General features: G+C 38.2%; 1 protein-coding gene and 1 non-coding gene across 2 annotated transcripts in view; one reads left to right on the forward strand and one right to left on the reverse strand.

Annotated features, from left to right (window-relative positions):
- The window catches only part of GUCY1A2 (guanylate cyclase 1 soluble subunit alpha 2), a 335,038-nt gene that overhangs the window by 246,748 nt on the left and 69,582 nt on the right, over nucleotides 1-18,708 (reverse strand). Inside the window, exon 4 of the mRNA XM_047072151.1 lies at nucleotides 3,521-4,239. Within this exon, the coding sequence (XP_046928107.1) occupies nucleotides 3,521-4,239 (719 nt within the window). The remainder of the gene's footprint in view (nucleotides 1-3,520; nucleotides 4,240-18,708) is intronic.
- On the forward strand, nucleotides 11,476-11,595 carry LOC124506596 (small Cajal body-specific RNA 7). Its single transcript, XR_006960843.1, has one exon. It is a non-coding gene; the product is annotated as a small Cajal body-specific RNA 7 (non-coding RNA).

Here is an 18,708-nt window from a genome sequence, read left to right on the forward strand (position 1 = left end):
AGAGTCCCTCCTGACCTCTAAAGTCTGCTGAATTGAAGCCTGCCACTGATGACTGCATATGATGCCTCTCGGTGACATTCTCCCTTCTGGTCTCAATAACTCATTACTGCACAATCATGATACAAGTTCTCTGGAACTAGGATGATGGCTTTCTGATCCATTAGTATTTACCAAACTGCTCACAAGCATGTTCTCCCTCTAATCACATGGTTAACTAGTGACTGACTGATAACACAAAATGACAAAGATCCTGTTTAGCAGAAGCATTACAATTCATTCCGCAAACGATTTACTGTCATTCAGCTCCACAATCAGCTCTTGGTTTTCGTTTCTCGGGTATTTGGCGTTTTGTTTTGTTTTTTTGGATGGCAGGTATTAAGTGCACAGCCAAAACAGTTAAATTATCATGAAAGCCTTCACCGTTGGACCAAGGAATATCCTAAATTATTTTAAAATAGCACTTTCTTGGGGTGCCTGGGTGGCTCAGTCGGTTGAGCATCTGACTTCGGCTCAGGTCATGATCTCACGGCTTGTGAGTTAAAGCCCCACATCACGCTCTGTGCTGACAGCTCAGAGCCTGGGGCCTGCTTTGGATTCTGTGTCTCCCTCTCTCACTCTGCCCCTCCCTGGCTCATGGTCTCTCTCTCAAGAATATATAAAACATTAAAAAAATTTTTTTAATAAGTAAAAAAGAAATGAAACTAGCACTTTCTTATCAAAGCCCCATAAAAAATTAGAAACTTTAGACAACATGGAGTTATTCATTGATAAGAACAGCTATTATGGGGAAAATAATGAATAATAAGGTCAAATTTATCAAGAGAATCCTAATTTTTAACCTTGGTTTTCTTTCCTCTTTCCATGTGTTAAGAAAATACAAACTTGGGATTTGGAAACAGTAATTCAAAAATGTTATTCCTCTGGTTAAGACTCCATGACATAATGTTACTGACCACAGTTCCAATTGGGGCCAAGAAGAACTTCCCAAATGACCCCTTCTGGCAAACCCAGGTGAATAAGCAGAACTGTAAGCCTAAGGATGAGAGGATTGCTGTCCTATTCTAAGAAAAAATCCTGCCCTATTTTGAATGACCTAAAGATGCAAGTCTTTATTTTTAAGCTATCACTGCCATGTTTAAGTTACAATGGCATCTTCTCAATGAGCACATTTTCCTATTACTGATTGGCAGGGGGCCTTGACCTGTGAGTTGTCATTTCATTATGTCTATTTCTCACCATGGTACACAAATGAAATAAATACAAGCCAGATGAAATAAAGGGGGAAAATCTGTAGCAATAACTATAAATTGAATTAATTTTTCTCAAATCTACAAAATATATAAAGCAATTAACACTGGTAATAACATATTCTACTGCAGGCACATTTTCAAAAATATAAACTTCAATTTTAAAGGCCAACACTGCTCACACCCTTCTAGCCAAACACTTCACTTCTGTAAAACAGAACTGACAGTTTTAATATTCTCTAAATTAAAAGGACAGAATAATTTCAAATTCAAATCACCTACAAATACGGACAAAAACATACACTAAACAACTTCATTCTTTTGCAACAAGCTTCAAGAAGGGGTAGCAATCAGGGGCGCCTGGGTGGCGCAGTTGGTTAAGCGTCCGACTTCAGCCAGGTCACGATCTCGCGGTCCGGGAGTTCGAGCCCCGCGTCAGGCTCTGGGCTGATGGCTCAGAGCCTGGAGCCTGTTTCCGATTCTGTGTCTCCCTCTCTCTCTGCCCCTCCCCCGTTCATGCTCTGTCTCTCTCTGTCCCAAAAATAAATAAACGTTGAAAAAAAAAATTTAAAAAAAAAAAAAAAGAAGGGGTAGCAATCACTGAACATATAAATACATATAATATATATGTGAAAAATATTATTTAAAACACCATGTGTAATCAAACAGAAATAATAACAATTCATTCAGACTAAAATACCCAAGCATGCCAAGTTGGAATTTTCAAGTTTATCCTTAGAAGCTTTCGAATCACTGAATCTAAATGATGAAAACAGCGCTTGTATGAGTTTCCTAAATCATGGGATCCAGTTATCCTGAATAAATGGGCATCTTTCCCTATTTCCCAAGTGTTTTGCTTAAAATGTTTCCATTGAATTTCAAAATTATAAAAAGCAGTTCTAAAACGAATGCTACAGAAAATCCTCAAAGAAGTCTTTGGCTCTGCTTTCAGGGGGCTAGTCTCTCATTTATTTATCATGGCAGGCATGTCAGAATACGTGAGTACTCATTCACTGAGTTTTTAATTGTCTCTACAACTCATCTTTCCTTTAGCCCACAGGAGCCTGTTCATTTCCAAAAGTCAACAGCTTTCCCTAAAATGCTTGTGAACAAGCTGAATCACATAGAAGAAGTTCACTTTTTTTTTTAAATTTTTTTAACATTTTATTTATTTTTGAGAGAGAGAGAGAGACAGAGCATGAGCAGGGGAGGGCAAAGAGTGAGGGGGGACACAGAATCTGAAGCAGGCTCAGACTCTGAACTGTCAGCACAGAGCCCAATGCAGGGCTTGAACCCACGGACTGCGAGATCATGACCTGAGCCGAAGTCAGATGCTTAACTGACTGAGCCACCCAGGCGCCCCATACTTTCCTTGTCACAAAATACCAAAAAGCTCTACTGGAAGTTGATACACACAAAGGTCCACTGCAGAAGAATATCATTTATATCATTTATTTTTGTGTTTAAAACAGTAATGACTAACTTTTCTTCACACTTCTATTTTAATGTTGACTTCCTCTAAAAAAAAAAAAAAAGAAGCTTTACCCGAGGGCACATATTTGTGTCAACTATTTAAGATTCTTCTTTTATCTTTTCATTTCTTAATAACCCATATTTCCCAAACAGGGATTCCAAGAAATTAATAACAATTCCTAGTGTTGATGCTGTTCTCCAAGCAGTGAGCCTGTTCTAAAGGAATGAGTCTCTGTGTCAATGCTACAATCTATTGAGAAAAGCACTCTTGAGGTAGCCACTTAATTTCCAACTCTTAGAAAATCCATTATTCTGCATACTGAGACAAAAATAGGATGCAACCAAGACGTTCCTAAATTATGACATTTAGAACAGAGCATATTCAAAGTGGAGCTAGCTTTCCACCCATAGTTATTTAAGGAGAAGGCGAGCAGGCCCCACACTGTTGGAATCCACCTTTCCATTTCTCTCCTGTTTGCCTTCAGTTGGTAGAAATATTCATGGGTTTACAGGATCAGGTTCTTGGTGAGTCCTATCATTTTTGTAATTACTGTGGCTGGTATTAATAAGTGTCTTCTTTTTATATGCTGAAATAAATTAATGAAAGAGGCAGACACTATGCAAAATGGCTGGGAATAAGGCCAAATCCTTTTCCATACATCCAGGGACCAGTAATTTTCTAAATGGCACTTTAAGCTCTCTCGCCTAAATAATTACAAGTACCGCCGGCATGTAATTTACAGAAATAATTATGCACTCTTCCAGTCCCCATCACCCATCTCAAGCCCATGGCCACTCACCTTGTCTTTATTTTCAGTGCCAGAAGCCTCAGGCTTGGTCCTGATCACAAACGGGGTGGACAGTCGCAACAGCACCCTCTCAAAGGCGGCACTGACCTTTGGAGAAACGATCTCGAAGCAGTCCTCAAACCTAAGCACTTTGTGGCTGTCGCAACGCAGCTGCTTCCGCAGGCCTTCCCCCAGCTGCAGGACGGACATGTGGGCGTCGAACATCAAGTGGAAAGGGAAGGCCCTGCAGAAGGTGCTGATGCTGATTCTGAGGTCGGCAGGGACTCGGGAGGCTCCCCGGGGAAGGTTCTTCATGGCATCAGTATTGTCACATTCTTTGATGAGGAAGGTAAGACAGCTACAGTTGCCTGGGTTCGAACCATCGGAGCACAGTTTCTCATTGGCCACCTGCTCCACGCTCACGTCCAGCCGGTAGATCTTCTTTCCCGCAGCCTTGATCATGCCCAGCATTGCAAAGCCCACAACGTGGTGAGGACGGAAGTAGTGAAGCAGAAGGGCACCCTCGGGGAGCTCCTTGCACAGGAACGATGGGGACTCCAGCGTGGCCTGTTTCCCAAAGGAAGTTCTGATGTGTTCCAACAAAGCATCAAAGCCATTAAAAAAGTCCTGCAAAGTGCCACCTACAGCTCGAAGGACTCTCTCATTCTCATCAAAGCATATATTAAAGAACTCCTCACCAAATCTTTCTTGAAGTTCCTCGAACTTCAAACCTAGAGGTAAATGGGAAGCAAATGTTACTCAAGTGCAATAAAATAATCGAATTTATAGCTTTTTTTTTAATGCTCATCAAATGAGATAACTAGGCAGTGAAGCTGGAGAGGTATTTCCCTTGGGCCCACAGATTCCCAGAGAGATTAATTCATTTTGAATTAGAGAAAGAAAATTTCAATCCATCTTCTGGGGGCTTCTAAGATGTTGATGGGCATAAGCTTCCTTTATGTTTGTTTGCTTTTGTTTTTAAGTAGACTTTATTTTTTAGAGCAGTTTGAGATTCACAGCAAAAGTGAGCACAAAGTACAGACATTTTCCATAGAACCCTCTTTCCACAAACGTACAACCTCCCCACCCCACCCCACACATACAATCAGACATGCACTACAGTGGTGCATCTGTTACAGTCAATGAACTATAATGACACAACACCATCACTCAGTCGTTAGTTTACAGTAGGGTTCACTCTTGGTGTTGTATGTCTTTGGGCTTGGACAAATGTGTAGGGATATGTGTCCACCATTACAGCATCACACAGAGTAGTTTTGCTGCTCTAGAAATCCTCTGTGCTCTGCCTGTTCATGCCTCCCCCCTTACCTCAACCCCCTGTAGCACAAACTTTCTAAATGCTGCTAATTTAGCTGCAACAGTTTGTTTTCCATTTGCTATAATTATCACAGACAAGATCTTTTTCTTAATGGTTTCCCTCATCGGTAAAGAAACTTTTCAGAAGCAGCTATCAGCTTGTTTCTCTATCGGGCCCATCCACTATTACTATTTGACTTATCAAAATTCTTACGTTAAGCGGGAAATGTCAACCAGAGAGGGAATTTATCGTACTTGAGCAGAGAAAGGCAATGGATTATCTAGTGTGAACAGAAAGAATGAAGTGAGACACTAGGGAGAGAGGGACAAAACAAGAAACTAAAAATGGCAGAACGGTGGATGGATTTGCATTCTTTCACCCACAAAACTGAGAGTAACCAAGAGTCTGTAATCTCAAAAGAAAGAGTTAAAAGTCTTTGTCTTCCCAGTTCACATTCACTCCCACCTGCCATGGCAAGAGGAACTCTATCTTATAATAATGGAGGATAATGAATGGTAAACACACACACACACACACACACACACACACACACACACACACAATGCAATGCACTATGTAGAAATTAGAACCAGTCACATGTGATCTAGTTAGATCCACCATTAAGGACGATCTGAGGGAAAATATGGAGGGAATTTACGGTCCATACAGGAAGGATACAACACCCGTGTATGATTGAGTGTGTACACTAAAGGAAACTTCTATACAGAGTCAGTCTGTTGCTTCCTTTGACTTTGGCTGAAATCAACACATGTAAGTTCATATATTCATATTTTCTTGCCCCGTCTACTCCATCTCATAAGGAGGTCCTGAAGATAAGGCCAGACTGGGAAAAAAACAGAAGGTCACTCTGCCAGTGTCCTGTCCAAGGGCAGAGCCATCTGGGCTGTCTATGGCTCGGTTTGCTATCTATTCCTACCTTTATTATTCCCTAAGGGTTCTCCCCATGCAGAAATCAGGGAACAAAGCAGAGTCAACACTACTATTTGAAAAACACAGTCAAAAGACATCAAATATTTTTTGAGAGAGTATTAGAGAGTATAAACTTTGTGACAGCCAAGTGAAGTAGTCAGTTGGACAAAAAAAGTGAAATGAACGTGAAAATCAACGTGAAATGAAAAAAAAGTAGAAAACCTAAGAGAAAAAGAGTCCTTTTATTAAGAAGAATTTCATATTAATTTTACTTTCATAGGTTTGACATTCAAGTCAAGCTGACAAAGTCACCTATCAAGATAAAAACATGAGCGCACATCTTACATGGTCATGGTACAAGATTGCCCTTCAACGTAGGCTGCAACCACGAGCAGTAAGACCAGCTCAACTGATGATAATAGCATTTATCTGTCCAGTGCTCCAGTGTGGAAAAAAAAGGTGGACGACACTCACTGCAATTTGGTTCCTGTCCCAATGGCTCCACTGAAACTACTTTTCCAATTGCTTAAAGCAATACATACTGTTTCATCCCTACCTTAGTTAACCTGGTTTGTTGTTTTTCTTTTAATCTGACTGTACTCATCATCTCATCCTCCTAAATCTCCCTTCTCTTGGCTTCTAAAAATATACCATTGGTTTGATTACTGACTGTCTGAAGACTCGTTCCCTAAAATGTCTTCCTACACCAAATCTCTTTATCACCATCGATATATAACTAAAAAGTCCTAATACAAATTAAATGTATATCCCTTCAAATGTTTATCCCTTCTTGGTTGCTATTAAATTTTTCAATTACAACATTCTAATTAAAACTAAATTCAAAATAAATAAAAATTCCTATAAGCTGATTATACTCCCTGAACAACAAAATTCCATGGGTCACTAAAACATCCCATGAATTGCTTCTATATTTTGAAGAGTTCTATCTTAAAAGGACTCAGAGTCTTTATGCACAAAAAAGAAAAAAAGAATTTCTTCTAACTTGCTTTTTTTTATAACATTGAAAACGCCCTCAGAGTTATTAAGAACAGAGATTAAACATAATATAGTAAGCTTATGTTCTATTTTCATTGCCAGAATCCCAAAAAATCATCCAGAAAATAACAAGTAAATTCACCAGGAGCACAAAATAAAAACTACTCTGTGAGTACAGCGTTCTATCTGCTAGGAATCCCTGCTATCTTACAAAGCACTTCTCTACCTGAGGGTACAAGGGCTGTTCATTCTCAAATAAAGACACCGAGGCCTGCCCGGACACTAGAGTCACTTGTACCAATAAAGAAAAGCTAGAATATTTCTACTATCACACCCAAATACCATACATGGTAATTCTATAAAATCACAGTACTCAATTAACTAATTAAGATTTTGGGGGCACCTGGGTAGCACAGTCAGTTAAGCGTTCAACTCCTGATTCTGGTTCAGGTCATGGTCTTATGGTTTGTGGGCTCCAGTCCCACATCAGGCTCTGTGATGGCAGCACAGAGCCTGCTTAGGATTCTCTCTCTCTCATTCTCACTCTCTCTCTCTGCCCCTCCCCTCCATGTCAATCTCTCTGTCTCTCTCTCAATAAACATTAAAAAAAAAAGACTTTTGTTTTCACAATTATTAAACTTTACAGGATCATAAAAGAAGTTCTTCAAGTTGGAAACATGTAAAACTAGGGAAAGATCACTGTAACTTTTACAAATAGTTCCATTTTAAACCTTATCTCAAAATTCAGAAAGCACAGAGAAAGTAGTTCAGCTCAGACAAGTGGTACAGTTCTCACTTCCAATATCCCACTTACGAGGATGCAAACCCCCTACTTACAGCAAATCACATAAAACATACAGACCATGCTCATGTGTTCATGTCAGAAGATGCTAGGACAGCTTGACCTTTGGGTCTATAAGAATATGTTCCTCTAGAGGCAAAACTTACAATAAATGTGCTTTCATTAACAAGTTAAAATTTTAAATTACTGTTGGGGCACCTGGGTGGCTTAGGTGGTTAAGTGTCCGACTTCGGCTCAGGTCACCATCTCCTGGTTTGTGACTTCGAGGCCCACATTGGGGCTCTCTGCAGTCAGCATGGAGCTTGCCTCAGATCCTCTGTCTCCCTCTCTCGCTGGCCCTCCCCCTCCTTCCCTTCCTCTCTCTCCCTCTCTCAAAAATAAACATAAAAAATAAAAAATTAAGTAAAAATTTAAAAAGTATCTAAAACCACAGTCGTACCACATTTAAGGGTACCTAGACAACTAGACACTTTCTTTTCTGATATGAGCCTCTAGGGATAATTAAGTCACAGTGTGATTAGGCTGTGACAGAGGCAAACGGGAATACTTACGGACAATGGAGAAAAGAATGTGTGACCCTCTCCTCCACAGGTTTTCCTGTTTGCCTCTGTTAGAGGCATGGGTTTGAGCCCCATGCCTCTGATAGTGTCTGAAGAAGAACTTGAATAAAAGTGGGTGTTCAAAAACCCAACAAGGAAGGCACAGTCACGCTGACAGATGGACAGTAATGGAATACAGAGAATGAATACAGTAATGAACCAGAGAAGTGGGAGAGCCCAGCCTGGTCAGGGATGGGCAAATGGTAAGTGGATAGCATCTGGGGAATAGGAATGAGGGGTGAGCTGTTAACTGATGGGCAACACCGAGCCTGGACTTTTGAGCACCAAGACCAGAGTCAAAGGCACCAGCCAGAGAGATGCTATAATGTCTTTAAAAGCCTACATTGACTGAACTAGAGAGGTCCCAGTGAGAAGAATATTAAGCAATGTGCCAAATATTTTCATAGATCACTTTACACTTTAAAAAATTCTCATCAAGTAGATATTTTTAATTGTCTTCATTTTACAGGTGAAAAATGTTAAGACATTTCCCCAAGTTCACACAACTATACGTAGCAAAGGTAGGTCTCAAGGTGAAGTCTGTCTGATACCACATCTTGTGAAATAAACACAGAGGAAAACATGTGTGCGAGGGAAGAAATGCACGTCTTGCCCACTGTTATTTAATCAATACCTAGCATTTTGCCTGTCATTTAGGAGATGCTTAATACATATTAGCTGGATGGTCAAATGAATTAATGTATCACTGAAGTCAACAGAAAGCAGTTATAAAAAGCAGTCAACAGCTATCAAATGTCACAGTGAAGTCAAGTAAAAGAAAGACAGAAAACTGCAAAATGGATTGGTCAGCACTTTGGGGACCTTTGACAGCAGTTTTAGTGGAGGAGTGGGGCAGACTACTGGGTGTAAGGGGTTAAGGAGTGTGTGACAAGTAAAGAAACAAAAAGTTTTCAGCTGAATTAATATTATTGGAGAGCTAAAATTACTTCCTTTATAATAAAACTGTAACAAATCTGACCACTATACTTGGAAAAGGAAATATTACCTTCGTTGAGAACTAAGTAATTAGAGAGAGAGAGAGCACCAAATACACAGCATTGTACATTTGGGGTCCTGGATCCTCTAGGGGAAGATGTATCAATAAAAGAGTGCAATTAGTGTTTTTTTTAGATCCAGAGACCATCCTTATCACCCAGAAAGGGCACTGGTCTCCATTAACACAGGAAAACACCAAAGCAGCAAGTGTATCCTTACGTGGACCAAATATCAACTGAGGAGGTGAATACCTACCAGCTACTCACTTCTGTGAGCTGCAGATGCCCCATAATTATCTTTTAATTATTTAGGCTCCATCAAATTTGCATCTAAGTAATGTCCCTCGGGGCACCTGGGTGGCTCAGTCGGTTGAGCGGCCGACTTAGGCTCAGGTCATGATCTTGCGGTCCGTGAGTTTGAGCCCCGCGTTGGGCTCTGTGCTGACAGCTCAGAGCCTGGAGCCTGTTTCAGATTCTGTGTCTCCCTCTCTCTGACCCTCCCCCGTTCAAGCTCTGTCTCTCTCTGTCTCAAAAATAAATAAACGTTAAAAAAATTTTTTCTAATTTTAAATAATGTCCCTCAAGCACAACTATATCTCCAGTCCAAACCGTAAAGAGTTTCCAATATTTTAAGGAGATAATCATCCTCTTAGAGAAACCATTTTTTCAGCTTTCCTTCCTCCACTATAACTGACATATAATATTGTATAACTTTAAGGTGTACAAAGTGTTCTTTTGATACATTCATATATTGCAAAATGATTACCCTCATAGTGTTAGCTAACACTTTCATTATGCCACATAATTACTTTTTTTTATTTGTTTTTGGTAGTGAGAACATTTAAGATCTACTCTCTGAACATGCAAGCATATAATACATCATTGTTAACAATGCTCACAAAGCTGTGCAATAGGTCCCAAGAACATATTCATCTTCTAAATGGAAGTTTGTACCCTTTGACTAACATCTCCCCAATCCCCCACCTCCCAGACCCTGGGAATCGCCATTCTGTGAATTTGGCAGTTTTTAGATTCCACATAGAAGTGACAGCATATAGTATTTGTCCAGAAACAATACTTTTATCAGGAAGACCCTAAGGTTTTTGTCAGCTAGTTTGAAACCCAGATGACACTTTAATAAAAATATTATTCTAGTGTCTTGCCAATCTATAAAGAAATGACTGAAGTTGGTCTCGGCCTCCCAGGGGAGGCTTACCGGTAAATACTATATGCATATGTCTAAATAATAACAAAGGAGAAAGCCTCAAAAGAAATGCCACTGGAAGTGGAAGGTATTATGCTGAGGGAAATAAATCAGTCAGAGAATGACAGATATCATAGGTTTTCACTCGTATGTGGATCTTGAGAAATTGAACAGAAGACCATGGGGGAAGGGAAGGGGGAAAAATAGATACAAACAGAGAGGGAGGGAGGCAAACCACAAGAGACTATTAAATACAGAGAACAAACTAAGGGTGGATGGGGCGCAAGGGGAGAGGGGGAAATGGGTGACGGGCATTGAGGAGGGCACTTGTTGGGAGGAACACTGGTGCTGTATGGAAGCCAAGTTGACAATAAATTATATTCATGAGAAAAAAAAAAGAAGTGCCATTGCCTCAATTGTAATTTTAAAGAAAACTGTTTTCAATCTGATGTATCAATACAGTTTCATTTGAATCTCTGTTTGATGATATAAAACCTTTGTAGTTTCAGGATATTCTGGAGTTAAGTAAGTAACAGTATACGTATAATAGTGAAAAGAAAGATCCTTATCAATCTTGGCCTTAATCTGTGAAGAGTTAAACAATGAGTTTCTACTATTTTAGAAGCAAATCATTTTTGTTTTACTGCATTTGTGGCATCTCTGCCCCTCTCCAAAAGGAACACAACTATGTCATATATTTACTTTTAAATATAAGTGAACCAAAATTAATTGTTTCAAATTTTATGATACACTTAAAGAAAACAGAGCATACAGTCAGATTCTTAAAAAAAAAAATAGGGTTTTAACACCTCTGAGCTAACAAAGAATTTGCTAACAACAGGGAACTCTCTAATATATTTAAGATTAATTACTGAATACCCAAAGAAGTAGGTATTATCAAAAGCATATTAAGTGCTTCAGGGACATTTGTGATGGTTAAGTTTAAAGTTTTTAAGTTGGAGAATATGCTAAGATATACTTTAAAATATGCATAGGATATAAATTTTAATAGTGAGAAATATGGCATAATAGAGGTGAAGCCAGACTCTATAATCTGGGCTACATTTACAGTCTGGGATACATTTTTCACCAAGAAACTAAATCTAAAAAGCAGCACATCCTATGGAAATGATGAAATAGAGATAACTGGGCGTCAAATGTTGTATGATTGGAAATTTTTAATATGTAAGTTAAGAGATTAATCTAAGTTTTAAAAAAAGAGCATCATAAAATTACACTCCAATATTATCAGTTGTTTCTCTTCCCTTTCAAACAGCAAAGCCTATCTGTGTGCCTTTCTTATAAAATACCAGATATCCCCTTGTATTATATATATTTGTCTGGATTCCTCTGTTGACTGTAAAACAGATTTAGTAGGACAATTCATGAAAAGTACAACCTCTGATCTAGACTGAGAAGAAAAAAACCAATGGAGGAAGAAATATAAACCCAAAATAGAATTTCCCCCTGAGCTGTAGAAAATCCTGAATCTTTAGATGGAAAGGCACAAGTTCCAGCCAGATTTAATAAGGGCACACGCGCATGCACACAAACACACACACACACACACTAACACACGGGATAATGGGATACAGGATAATGACAGATTATCCGCAAATTGATAAGTGTTAAATAAGAATTCATGAAATAAGGGCAAAGAGAAACTATTGACTCCTCCAAGATGTATTTTATCCATAATCTGGAGCTAAGCAATCAGAGTAAAATCCAGGAGTTGGGAGGTTGGGAACAAAGGCATTATCAGCATTCTAAAAGTCTCTTCTCAATGGAATCAGGGTGAGGAGAGACAAAATACAGTCTTACTAGGAAAACAGGTAATAATTTGTTTTAAGACCATGAGACAAACGTGGGTCCAATTTGAGTAACAGCAAATGAAGGTAATCAGTTATGGGCAAGCACAGTAGAACTTTCAAATTATGAAGGTAAAAACATATGTTTATATTTAAGTTTATTTTCAGAGAGAGAAAGAGTAAGCATGCACACCAGCAGGGGAGAAGCAGGGAGATGGAGAGGGAGAGGAAGAGGGAGAGACAGAATCCCAAGCAGGCTCTGAGCTGTAAGCACAGAGCCCCATGTGGGGCTCATACTCACCAACTGTGAGATCATGACCTGAGCCAAAATCGAGTCAGACACTCAAACAACTGAGCCACCGACACACCCCTGCACATATGTTGATTCAACTTCATCAATACAGAAAATGATAAGGAAAGAGGTTGGAAAATAATCAGAAATCAGGACAGAAGAAAGAAAATCAAGTAAATTATGCATTTCTGTAAGTATAAGCAAAACCTCCCGTCAAAAGGCAGGAACTCTCTTTTCATCCACAAGAGGGGCACTTATAAAAAGTGATTTAAAAATAAATCATTAGGCAATGACTTCCAGAAAACTACAAGAAAAATAAGCAAGGAGCAAGATTAATATCAAGCCAGGCAGAATATAAGCTAAAAATGTAAATCAGGATAAAGAGAGACATTATATAACAAAACCACAAAATATAAAGAAGACTTAAACCAATCAACATTGCCGTTAAATACACAAAGTAAAAACCATTAGGAACTAATTGCTAATGGATACATTTTTTTTTTTTATGGAGTGATGTTTTAAAATTGATTTAGTGATGGTTGTACAACTAAAAACCCTGAAGAATACACTTTAAATGGGTATGTTTAAATTATAAGGTATGTGAATTATATTTCAAAAAAGCTCATATATTTAAAAATTAAGAAGGAATCCTATACAATTCTCATGGGAAACTTTAATATAGATCTCTCAGGATCATATGCATCTAACAGAAAAGCAAAATCATAGAGAAATTAAATAACATATACAGCATAACAATAAATGAACTTAATAAAAATAAAATTATAGTGGGAAACTTTAATGTGCCTTTTTCAGAATCAAAAAGATCAAAGATTAAAAAAGCAAAGTCAATGATTAATTAAATACATATCAGCAATAAAAAGTAAAAACTGATCAAAAAGTAAGGTCAATGGAAAAATGAAATTAAAATAACACAAGCAAAGACCAAACACATATATGCATAAGTATACACACACAAACACACACACACACACATATATGCATGTGCTTTCATATATGTGTTTGCATACATAGGAAGAATTATAAAAATTCCTCAAATACTTGGTCAGAAAATTCCCATAATATATTTTTAAGTAAAGATTTTGCAGATGACATTTTATAATAGTAATAAAAATAATAAATATTTGTAAATAATAAAAAGATAACCAAAAGTCCTATCTATTTAGAAGGTGAGCAATACTCTGTTGAATTAAAGAGACAATCAAAATTGGGATTATAACATGTAGAAAGCAATGAAAAGAAGACTACTTCATACAAATCCTGAGGCACAGCAAAAACTGTACTCAAAAATGTAATCAATGTTTCCAGCAAGAAGTAAGCAAATAAAAACTTTGAAATTAAGAAAACTGTGTTGTTTTTTTAATTTTTTTAAGTTTATTTTTGAGATAGAAAGAGCATGAGCAGGGGAGGGGCAGAGAGAGAGGGAGACACAGAATCCAAAGCAGCTCCAGGCTCTGAGCTGTCAGCACAGAGCCCAACACAGCACTTGAACTCACGAACCGTGAGATCATGACCTGGACCAGAGTTGACCGCTTAACCCACTGAGCCAATCAGGCGCTCCAAGGTTTTAAAAAGTTAATAGGTAAAAATTAAGAGAAATTATATAGAAAAATTATAAAGAGAAATTGAGAGAAAAATATACTAATTTAGGAATGAGAAAGAAGACATAGACACATATTAAGAAGAAACACAGGAATCAAAAAAAATTGCAATGTTTGCCACATACAATTGCATGTGTAAATGTAATGTTAAATAGATAATTTTATGGCAAAATAGAAATGATCAAAATTCACCAAGAAATGGGCAATATGAGTTCTGACTAGTCGTTAAAATAAATAATTCCAGTTATTTAAATATTTCCAGGCCACAGAAAAAAATATTAAAATCACTCAATTATTTTTATTAAGACCACACAACTGGGGCGCCTGGGTGGCGCAGTCGGTTAAGCGTCCGACCTCAGCCAGGTCACGATCTCGCGGTCCGTGAGTTCGAGCCCCGCATCAGGCTCTGGGCTGATGGCTCGGAGCCTGGAGCCTGTTTCTGATTCTGTGTCTCCCTCTCTCTCTGCCCCTCCCCCCGTTCATGCTCTGTCTCTCTCTGTCTCAAAAATAAATAAACGTTAAAAAAAATTAAAAAAAAAAAAAAAAGACCACACAACTGTAATACCAAAACTTGACATAGTATAGTAAAACCAATTTCTCTTATGAATATTTACTAGAATAGTAGCAAAATGAATCTATAAATTTGTAGAATAATACATTCTGACCAAATAGTATTTATATCAGAAATAAAAACACAGATCAATGGCAGAAAATCTAGCAACAAAAAAATATCATCTACATGAATAAAATTAAATGAGAAAACAGTAAAATTCTATCAGTAGTTTCTGATGAGTCTGAAATTTAATGGTCTTAATAATTTTGAGTAAAATTGGGATATAAAGAAACTGCTCCAATATAATTAAATGCTGCTTTCCAAAAACTGGAAGTAAAACTTTTGTTCAAAGGATAAAACACTAAACACATGTCCACTAAAGTCAGAGATTAGATGAGTGGGCTTGGCATCGTCTTTGCTATTCAAGGTAGGTTGGAGTTTCCAGCACATGCTAGGAGATAATGAGTATACACACTGGAAAAAAGAGTAAAATTATCTTTTTGCTAATGAAGAAGACGTACAAAGTCTTCTGATTGGAGGCTCTTTCTTGCTTACTAGATTTCTTTACAACATACATTTTATTAAAAAAAAAAGACTAGTATTTTAAAACTGTGCTAAAGTAGCTGAATATAAAATAAGTTTAGAATCAATAGCTTTTCTCTGTATTAGCAATAAGAAACTAGAAGTAGAAATGGGAAAATATTCTAAGTAGAAATAAAAAACCGTAGTCAACATGACTACATGAGAAAGGCATAGAACTTATATTAAGAAAAGTATTAAATCTTAACACAGCAAACAAAACCTAACGAATGGGAAAATATTCTGTATTTTAGAATATAAAGACATACTATTGTGAAACTATATATTCCCCCAAAATTAATGTAGACGTTTAATGCATTTCCAGTTATAGTCTCAACAAGACTTCTTGCCAGTATAGTAATTTTAAAATTCCTATGTAAGAATAAGTATCTAGAATAGCGCAGAATCCTTGAATAGGAATACTGGGGAGCAAACAGACACTAGAATAAATGAAAAAGACCACAGTTAAATTTGTTATTTCCATAGGGACAAATAGAGAGATCACTGAGTCAGAATAGAGAATTCAGAAGTAAAACTGTGTATATGACAAGTTTTAATGCAGCACAAAATAGTATTTTAATTCAATGGGGGAAAGAATGGTTTACCTAATAAATGGCACTAGCCATGTGGAAAACAAAAGTAAATCCTATCTCAGATCACACACAAAAGCAAACTGTAGATCACTTAGAAGCTTAAAATGTAAAAGACAAAACAATAAATACTATAGAAGAAAATCTAGGACAGTACATGTATCTCTTAATCAAAAGTGGCAAACATACAAACAGACATCAAGACGTATTTGAGTTTGTAAAAGATCTAAATTTAAATAAATAAAGTAAATAAATAAAAAAATTTTAATAAAATAAATACAACTGTCAGAATAATGTGTAAGGTACAATTTTATTTTCGTAAAAGTTCACGTGTGGGTGTGTGCATGTGTCTGTCTGCATGTGCACGCTATACCTCCCGATAGTCTGTCAGTCTCTCTGCCCTAAATACCACTTTGTTTAGGCCGCCATGATTAATAGTCTAGAATTATTTCAACAGCTTCCTAACTAACTTTTCTGCTTTCCAGTCTCTCTGCAATCCATTTTCTATGCACTCTTCGAAACCACAAATCTTCCATATCGTTTCTCTGCTTAAAGCCCCTCCCCCCCATGACTGTCCACTGCCTTTAGAATAAAATACAAACCCAGCAAAGTTTGACACGGCTTTCCCTTTGGGTCCGTCCTCACCTTTGCCAATTTCCCCGTGTCACATCTCTGCACAAGCCAGAAGGAACCACTTGGGAGTTTCCCAAACATGCTCAACAACCTCTCCCTCGTGTACAGGCTCCTGCATATGCTCACTTTCTGTTTTGTTCTGTTTTATTTCTTTACTGGAATTCTGTTCTCCTAACCCACTTAGCTAGTCATCTGCTTAGCTAGTCACCTTGCAGATCCACACACCAAAATTCCTCTGGAACGCTTTCCTTGACACTCAGGCTGAGCTGCCTCTGATCTTTGGGCTTCTCAAGCACACTGTGATTACCCCCCAGAATTTATCCCATGATACTTGCTGGTTTGGGCACCCCCTCACCAGACTTGACCTCTCTGAAGACAAGAGTTACATCTTATTTAACATGTATTCACTGCTTTATAGAAATTAAAGCAAATGAAGGAACACCTGCTCTGGTTGAGTCTCCGTGCTGAGTACTGGCAATACTCTACTGATGAGAACAGACATGGCTCTTACTCTTACTGAGCTACAGGAAAGAATGAATAATCCACTAACTGAACACGTAATACAACAATAATCCAAAATAAGACACATGATGTTAGTGTTAAAATGACAAGGGCATAGTACTTGAGGGCATGTAACAGGGACATAATATAATCTATTGGGTCAAAGAAAGCATCCTTTAAAAAGTGAAGGATAAATACAAGTCATCTAAGCAGCCAAGAAGGAACAGACAGAAAACCATTCCAGAACAAAAGAACATTATGTAAAGGTCCTGGAAGAGAAACACGGAGTTTTAGAGAAGCTAAGACCATGGCTGTAACCCTAATCACTGGCACACTGACTTGCCCATAGTGGATTTTCTGGGTAAACAGAAGAATCAATAATATGTTAACAAATACAGCTGTGTGTAACTGTTCATGTTTAATGTATAGGATGTATGTATTGTATAATATATATAGTAGGTATACTGGAGTATGTTGTTGATATATAATTTTTCCCTTGCTGTTTTTCAGACCCTTCAATACTTAATGGCAGTCTTTTTACACAAGCATGGAAAAGTTCTACCAAATGACCAGTTTAATAGGTGTAAATGCTTATCTGATGAATTCTTCTTCCTTTACCAAAACATAGCCACAGGTGAGAACTAAGAAATGGACAGACTCAGGGCAGCACATGGATCAATGAAGTGGCCTTATCAGAGCCTGTGCTATGCTCGTGGGCCACCTGTCTGGTGACAAAGGGCTCCTCACACTTTCCAGCCTTCCTTCCCCCGCACCCTGGCACGCTGCTGTGGAAGATACTAAGCCAAAAGCCCAGCAGCAGTGTGGTGCAGATTCAAAGAACACACACACACATACACACACACACACACACAATCTAATTACAAAGAGGAGCTGGCCAAGCACCTGCTTCAGCCCAGAACCCAAAACCTGCATTTTTGTATTGTGTAAATAGGGCAATGGCTCACAGCCTTTGGCATCTTCCCACAGAGACCTGCTCTCATCATTTCTCATGCCTGTACCTCTCCCAATCTTTCACCTGGTGGCTAAGAAGGTTGGAGAGGGAATCACAGTGCAAATATGCACGGACTCTGGCTTCCGTTGATGACGGCTGGCCCTGTTCAAATTGGAGGCCACCGTAGCGATGGCAGGAGAGTTTCATTTCCACAAGGACAGATCCTCAGAGGGTTTACTTGGAGCCATTAATCACTGCTAATGCCTCTTTGATTGCTACGCCTCTACAATTGTTCAGCTGTGTGATTCACCCTCCTGAACGTCTTGGGAGCTACGTGTCTGACGAACTTGTACAGGAACGATTAGGTTTTGGAATGAAAGTTGTGTTACATTAAAGAAATAAAATTGAGGAGAATCTGAAAATTTTTACCACTTTCCAAATGAATTAGGTAGAAATTAGCCAAAGACTAAATCTATGTGTTTCCTTATCCAATAGCATCAGATTTTAAGTGTGACAGAAATTAGTACATCATACATCCATGATGTGGCTATTACAGTTAGCACATGGCAGCCTTTACAGAATTTACAAAGAACCAATCCTAGTACTTATGTCCTTCTGGAGGACAACAGCATGGGACTATGTGCATGTTTATTTAAAAGAGCATTTGTAGGTACACTGTTTCACACAATATCAGTGACACGAAGTTATCAGATGCCCTGGAACTGCATTAGCCAGTCTAACCTCTGTCAAAATACAGTAGTCCTCAGGCACCTAGGTGGTTCAGTCAGTTACGTGTCCAACTACTGATTTCAGCTCAAGTCATGATCTC

Source organism: Lynx rufus, unplaced genomic scaffold (assembly GCF_022079265.1).
Source record: "Lynx rufus isolate CCGP_SWC_20201006 ecotype Redwood Valley unplaced genomic scaffold, mLynRuf1.p SCAF_9, whole genome shotgun sequence".
Taxonomy (NCBI): domain Eukaryota; kingdom Metazoa; phylum Chordata; class Mammalia; order Carnivora; family Felidae; genus Lynx; species Lynx rufus.